A 7,593-nucleotide genomic window follows, 5' to 3' on the forward strand; every position below is an offset into this window, starting at 1 on the left:
AGAAGTCCAAGTAAGGAGATGAGAAAGCTGCAGAAGCAGGGGAGATGAGAGGTGGTAGAGCGGAAGCAGGTCAAAATCACACAATGAATACAAACATGTCCCATAGTAAGCAAGCACTCTTCCACCGAGTGACAGTCCACATTCCTCAATATAACACTCCTCCCTCTCATTTACCTTCTTTTGTTCTCCCCATCCACTATCTATCTATCTATCTATCTATCTATCTATCTATCTATCTATCTACCTATCTATCTATCTACCTATCTATCTACCTATCTATCTATCTATCTACCTATCTATCTATCTATCTATCTATCTATCTATCTATCTATCTATCTAAGTATGGAAGGGATGAGGATGTGGCACACTGATAGAATGCATGTTTAGCATGTGGGATTCCTGGGTTGGATCTTCATTGTCATAAATGAGTCAAGACATAGTCTAGAGGGAAGATGAACTAACGAGATGTCAGTAGTGAACAGTTCCATAGCTGATCCTATATAGGAGGCTTTAAGTGACTTACATATGTTTAACCACTGAATCCTCACAAAAGCCCAGTACGGCAGGTGCTTCTAGCATTACCATTTCCACTTTCAACATTTGGGAATCAAGAAACAGGAGGCTCAGTGACACATTTAACATTCTACTTAGTGGGGTTGGGGATTTAGCTCAGTGGTAGAGCACTTGCCTCAGCTCCAAAAAAAAACAAAAACAAAAACAAAAAAACAAAAAAAAAAAACAAAAACAAACAAACAAAAAACCATTCTACTTAGTAAAATATATAGCAAAGATACTCAACTAAGCCTTCTGGCTCCAGAGTCACTACTTAGAATTACTGACCATTAAACCACCTCTCCTGGCATTGTAAGTGCTTAAAGATTGGTTTCTGTTGTATTTTGTTCTGAGCTTCTTTTAAGTATTTTTTCTCTAGTCTTTGATTTGTCATGTAGCCAAGTCTTGCCTGGAACTGCTATGTAGCTGAGGATGACCTTAAACTTCGGATTCTTCTGTCTCTAAAACCCAAGTGCTAAGAGGAGCCCCTTCACCACAGCGTGTGCAATATTAGGGCTCGAACGTAAGAATGCGTTCCTGACTCAGGCACTCTGGCAATAAAGCCATATCCCAAGCCCCTGGGTGATTTCTGGTGTTATTTTTGACAATTTCTTACTGTATACACGCATCACAATCATATTGCTCATTTTGCCTTTTTAAGGCATTATATTCCCATCAGGTGAAGCCTTGGAAATAACACTCTTTTTCCCTACAGCATATTTTTCCTTAAAACCCACTGAAAACTCACAAACTGTTCAACCATGGAAACAGAAGACTACTAGGAGAATAAAACAAAGGATTTCCAACTGCTCAGAAGGGTGTCAACCAGGATATTAAAATCAGTAAGGAGATAGAGTTAGCCAATCCAGGATGAATTACCTGGAAGAAGTGGAACCCCAGATTCATGTCAGATGAAGGAAAGAAAAAGAAAATGGAAGCAGTTCAAACACTTTTCCATCCATGTTAAACAATAAGAACTTTACTTAAAGCCCCAGAATACACTGGGGCTCCATAGCACCAGCCCAAACTATACAAATGGAGACTTGAACTAAATAAAAGGAGTGGCTTAGGGACCAAATAAACTCAGGGCTCAGAGGATCTAATTCCATGAAGGTATTTGGCCCCACCTGTCAATTTACTGCCCCCAGCAACAGACTATGGCCTGTTTCAGCACCATGGACAGTGCTCGGCGCCAGACCCTGTCCACCCTTTACTGCTGAGCTTTCAGCCTAGGTAGCTCTCGCCCATGCATACACAGGTGCACCATTCCCATTTCCCCCCTCAGCTATCCCGGGCACCAGCACCTTGCTGAACTCGGCCATAAGTGTACTGTTCTGCAAACGGAAGTCCTCCTCCTGGCTGTGCAGCTTTGCCTGCAGCATCTCTTTTTCACTCAGCAGTACCTCCACTTCCTGCAGTGGCAGACACGGGCCAGGACTCCAACAGGGGTAGAAAGGATGGGGATGTAGGTAAAGAAGGAGAGAGAAGGGAATAATGGTATTGGGTAGGAAGCATATAGGATAGAAAGAATGGGGCGATATATAGGAAGAGGGAAGGAGAGAGATAGAGAGAGCAAAAGTGACATGGAGAAGTACGGAAAAGGAAGAGGAAGGTAAATATAGACAAGGGGATGCGGGAAGAGAAACAATGATGGAGAGATAAGAAAAGGGGAGAAGATGCAGAATGGGAGGTTGATCAGGAAAAAGGCAAGAAGAAAGGAACAGAGAGGTATCAACAGGGAAAGAATGGAGCAGAAAGGAAAGAAAGAAGGAAGATAGAGGAATGGGAGGAAGAGAAACAAGAAGTCAGAGGGGAGAACAAGGAAAGAGAGAGAGAGGTGGGGAAGAGACAAAAGGAAAGTTGAAGAGAAGAAGCAGAGAGCAAAGTAGGAGAGCAGACAGAGTCAGTGTGGATAATGAAAAAGGCGCAAGATGCAAAGGGTGCAAGACAAACATGGGGAAAGAAAGAGAGACAGAGAAACACACAGCAGTGAGGAAGTTGCAGATACATGGGTGTACATAGATAAAGGCCAGTACAATGCCACCAAACAGAAATATCCCCACTGTGACAGTCTTGCACACATATTCACCCACCAAAGACCCCCTTACCTGAGCTTTCTTGCTCTTGCTTAGTGCCTAAAAGGAAGGGCGGAAGAGAGCTAAAGTGAACAGCAATGGACCCCCCTGTGGGATATGGAGATACTGCAGCAGGTGTTAAAGTGAGGGCAATGGTGGGTTGTGGGATGGAAAGATGTTTAAACACAGAACTTGCATAACAACTGGAAGCCCACAGAAATAACAGAAGAAATGAGTGAAGTACAGTTGAGGATGCTGCCGCCTTCGCGTCACAGCACCCAGAGCCTCCCTTTCTTCTAAGCTCTTGAGGGCTTGAGGGAGAGGGCGGAACTGTGTCTTGGAATGTAACCCTTTATATACTGTATCTCCCAGCTAATCAACTGTTGCTTCGTCACTCCATCTGTTCAGTGTGTTTCTCTCTCATGTAACATAGCAACTTCTACCCTTCTGCTTGGCAGCCAAGGATAATTTCAGGCTTTGGGAAGAAATCAACGCCCTATCAAAAACTCCCACTTCCCAACTGCTGGATTTTCCTGAACTCATTCATCCAAACGAATATTTTTTTTAAAAAATCTATTTATTCCGTATTATTTTGTGTGTCTGTGCACATGCGTATACATGTCACAGCTTACACATGGAGATCAGAGGACAATTCCCCCTAGGTTTTCTTTTTAATTGTTATTTGTGTGTGTATGGGTGCATGCACTGCTCTTGGAAACCAGAAGAGGGCATCGTATCCCCTGGAACTGGACTTAAAGCCCTTTGTGAGCTGCCATGTGGATGCTAGGGATAGACCTCTGGAAGAGCAGCCAGTACTCTTAACCACTGAGCTCCAGCCCCTCATCCAAGTATTAGTCAGCATGTACCATATGCAACATGAACACAGAGCAATGAAGAAGGATAAAAATAAGGATCTAGACTGTCTTTAGAAGCCATGCTAGACTCTATTCTATCTTATCTTTAAAGGATCCGAAAGGTGAGTTTGGTCTCATGTCACCAACAGGACCAGGACAAGTGGATGGGGTAGGAACAAAAGGAAGCGGTGTAAGTGGAAGACAGGAGACAGACTCAAGGCAGATTTACTGATAGACCTGACTAATTAAAAGTTAATGAATGAAGCCCCATGTGGTACACATGCCTATAGATCCAGGTACTCAAGAGGTTGAGGAAGGAGGCCAGCTTGAGGCCAGGAATTGGGGGAGTAGTCTGAGAAACACAGCTAGACACCCTTTTCAAGACAAAGTTAATGAGATGTAGCACAGGAGTAGAGGCAGCTTAGAGCCAGGGGTGGTGGCTTACTCCTGTAATCCCAGAGTTTGGGAGTTGGAGACAGGAGGATGAGGAATAGAGGATCAGGAGTTCAAGGCCATATTCAGCTGAATATAAGCACAAGGCCAGTCTAGGCTTCAAGAGAGTCTGTCTTGTAAACAACAAAAAGATCACGTTTTAGCCTTTTGGCTAAGATCAAACATGGAGAGCTTGTCTAGCATGCATGAGATCCTAGGCTTGATCTGTAGCACCGCAAAAACAAAACAAAAAGTGAATGAAAATGAATAAGCAATTGCTATTAGACTAAATTAAAATCAATCAATAAATTAAGCAAAGCCAGGCATGTCAGCACACATCTATATTCCCAGCACTTGGGAGGCTGAGGCAGGACAATCAAGAATTCAAGGCCAGTCTGGGCTACATAGCAAGATCCTGTCTTAAAAGAAACACACGCAAAAATTAAGTAAGATTAGGTTAAAATTAGCCAACTGAAGAAATTTCTGTGAAAAAATACTTCAAATGACTATAAGAAAGCAGCATGTGACATTAGGTCTGCTTCGGTGTAGGTGTGTTCACTGGGAATGAGTCAGATGGATAGGGGCGAAGCAAGTGGTGGGTGGATGGGGTAGGCGGAGGGAGGTACCTTTTGAGCTTTACTGAATTCCTTATCCAGGTAGGCGACCTTCTGTCGAAGACTGGAAAGTTCTGGTGCAGGGAAAGCAGGGAATCTGAGCCTCAGGCGGTAACAAGGAACTGAAGGGTCATCTTATCAGGCCTCTATTCCCCCCAAAACCACCCCATCTAATGAGACGCTCTTGGCTCACCAACACCATTCTTCCGGAGTTCATCTGAAAGCTGGTAGTTATTTGTCCGGAGTTCCAGGAGCTGTGTCTTTGGAGGATCCAAGAAACAAAAATATTTGTCAGGAAAGCATTCTTACCCCCACATGAAGCAAACAAGCCCCTAAGTCCTAAAGATTGGACTGCTATCGCCTAAGCACTTCCTTCGTTGCTCCTTAAGATCTTTGGATACTGGGGTTGGGGATTTAGCTCAGTGGTAGAGCTCTTGCCTAGCAAGTGCAAGGCCCTGGGTTCGGTCCTCAGCTCCGAAAAAAAGAAAAAAGAAAAAAAAAAGATCTTTGGATACTGTATTCTTAAATGGGCAAGCAAGCCCTGAACCCCAGCTCCACCTTGTTCAGCTCCCCCTGTAACCACACTGTCCTGCCTAGACTCAGAATGCCCCTTTGGCCAGCAGTGGGGGCCCAATTCTTTCCCAAGGAAAGAGAATCTGGTCTTTCTCCTTCCCAAGTTCCATGAGTCAGGGGGATGCTGCTCAAGGTCCTGTGGAACTGTCAAGGTTTTCAAAACAAGTGAGAATCCCCTTAAGTATAGAATTAAGAGGAAGTGCAGCATGGGCCGCCTCACACAGTCCATGTATATCTTCCAACCTTGGAGAGCCCTGAATCTGATTCTTCGCAGAACCACCCACTGTCCCCTACCCCTGTTTCTATATCCCTCTCAAAGCACCAGCTCCACCTCTCTCAGCACACTGGTTTGCTCCAGATCAGAAGGCTTAGCTATTATAGGATCTTTCTTGTCCTGGTCTCCTCAAGACCCAGATATCATCTCTCCTAATCCTAGGCCAACTGGAATACCTTTCTACCCACCTTGAAGTCCCTCTCCAAAAGAACCCAATAGTTTTTCCTTACACATTGCCCAAACAGGATAAACCTTCCATGTTCAAGTATCTATCTACCCACTCTTCACAAGATGTCTTTAGTCATGATCCAATAGGGATGACATTATGTCTGTCCCTCAGGATCTCTCAAATACCCTTGGGTGGGCCAGTTGAACTAGTCTTATTCAGAATCTTCTGCAATTTACAGCGGTCCTCCCCATTTATGGTCCAGTGAACTCACTCTTAGATCCTCAGTATCTCTCAAGTACAACAGCTAACTCCCGGGTCAATGGAATACTTCTGCTCCCTCAAGCATTCTGCCCCCAACCTACAGGACTCTAAGGCTTCCCCATTTCAGTCTTTCCCATTAATGCTCTCTCACAAAGTATCCATTCATTGTGCAGTGCTATCATCCCTCTCAGGATGCCCTGAAAAGGATCAACAGGTCTGAGTACCAGGTCAGACTACTCCCCCAAACCCAGTGATGTCCCCTTTCCTGAACTCCCCAAATATCAGTTTTTAAAAATATCCTCTGGTTCTTCCTCTAATCTGGGTTAATGGTATTACCCACTCAGAATGCTCTTCTCCCCAGTTCTAAAGGAATCACCCCAGTCCATGAAATTATACCCCTCCCTCCCTACCTCCCTCCCTCCCTCTTAGGATCTTCTACCATCAATGGCACAGCAACTCTAGGGAATAGATTCATAGACTTTCCCTACTCCCCTAGCCTAGTGGTATTGGTATCTCCCACAAACTTTCCACCTCCCACCAGTTCATGGTCTTGTCCTGTCAAATCACCAACCAGCGCCCCCCCCCCATGACGCAAATGGCCAAATGCCTGCTTCTTCTCTCTCCAGACAAAATAATTTCTCCTCGAAATCTCCATCCTTTAAAGTCTAACATCATCACCATTTAATGGTATGCCCTACACATGAACCGAAAGGTCTCACCCCGAATCCGGACTGAGAAAGGATTCGCCTAAAGACGTTCTACATTCCCTACAAGGCTAACAGAATTCAACCTTCAGAACCCACGTAGAATCTTCGAAATCAATAAGATCGCCACCCAGAGCCTCAGTTTCCCTTCCCCAGACCACCCGCTTATACTTAAGACCCATCCCAACCAAATCTTCAGAACCGACGGCATGTCTTCTCTCTACCCCGCCCCCAGTCTCCTAGACGGGTGGTCTTCCCCCCATCCAGCGGCACCTGCATCCGTTGAAACTCCTCTTCAGACAGAGCTTGCGCCATGTTCCTCCCCCCACCCCCCGCAAGCTTTGTGCGCAGCCGCAGCTTCTGCGGCCTGTCAGTGCTAAGGTCGGAGCGAACCACTGACCAGCAATGGAGGGGAAACAAACTAATTCAAATGTTCAGCATTTTAGAGAAGTAGAGAAGGCAATGATGCTTAAAGTTCATAAAATTTTTTCTTCGGTTTTTACAAAATTGTAAATAGTTTGTAAATTTACAAAATTGTAAATAGTTTTGAGCATTTATAGATTACTCATTGCTATGTGACATTATGGTATCCCTGTATCATGAGTGGACTCGTCGAGAGGGAAGTAGTCCTCCGACAGAAAATTAACCTTCCGCGAAGCTCCTTTAAAGAGAAAGTGACTTAATAACCATGGAAATGAAAGCGGAAGCTTCCTCGGGTCTTGTTCCGGCCCTCCTAGGGTGACCCCAAAGGGGAATCCCGCCTCGCGTAAAGTCCTTGACCACCCACCCCTCATTTTTTTTAAAAAACGATCTGACAATGATTTTTATTAACACAGTGCTCATGTTAGGGAAAAGATCTAGTCATTGAGAAAGCTAAAAATTCGTGAGAACAGTAGCAAATAAAACAAAAACAGAAAACCCCATTACAAGTAAAAACAAAAACTAGCTCCATGAAAAGGTTTGATAACACACTCAAGGTTCTGGATGTGATCCCCAACACAAAAACAAAAACGAAAACACCAGAAAAAAAGTATTTAAATGTGTCCTAAGTATCTCAGATCTGAAAAACACTGTTGCTCATTGTA

General features: G+C 44.3%; 1 protein-coding gene across 25 annotated transcripts in view; it reads right to left on the reverse strand.

The window, feature by feature from the left end:
• The window catches only part of Gripap1 (GRIP1 associated protein 1), a 29,810-nt gene extending 22,930 nt beyond the window's left edge, over positions 1-6,880 (reverse strand). For 2 of the 25 annotated variants that reach the window (XM_063279739.1, XM_063279741.1), the window contains exons 1-5: positions 6,782-6,879; positions 4,721-4,787; positions 4,540-4,601; positions 2,661-2,687; positions 1,857-1,964 (exon numbers count right to left, since the gene is read on the reverse strand). In XM_063279739.1, the coding sequence (XP_063135809.1) occupies positions 1,857-1,964; positions 2,661-2,687; positions 4,540-4,601; positions 4,721-4,787; positions 6,782-6,823 (306 nt within the window). In that variant the 5' untranslated portion in view covers positions 6,824-6,879. Of the gene's footprint in view, positions 1-1,856; positions 1,965-2,660; positions 2,688-4,539; positions 4,602-4,720; positions 4,788-6,781 lie in introns of all 25 variants that reach the window. The other 23 variants (XM_039099405.2, XM_039099401.2, XM_063279740.1 and 20 more) reach the window with 16 other exon arrangements.
• Positions 6,881-7,593: the final 713 nt, after the last annotated feature.

The sequence above is a fragment of the Rattus norvegicus genome, chromosome X (genome assembly GCF_036323735.1).
Source record: "Rattus norvegicus strain BN/NHsdMcwi chromosome X, GRCr8, whole genome shotgun sequence".
Classification (NCBI taxonomy): Eukaryota; Metazoa; Chordata; class Mammalia; order Rodentia; family Muridae; genus Rattus; species Rattus norvegicus.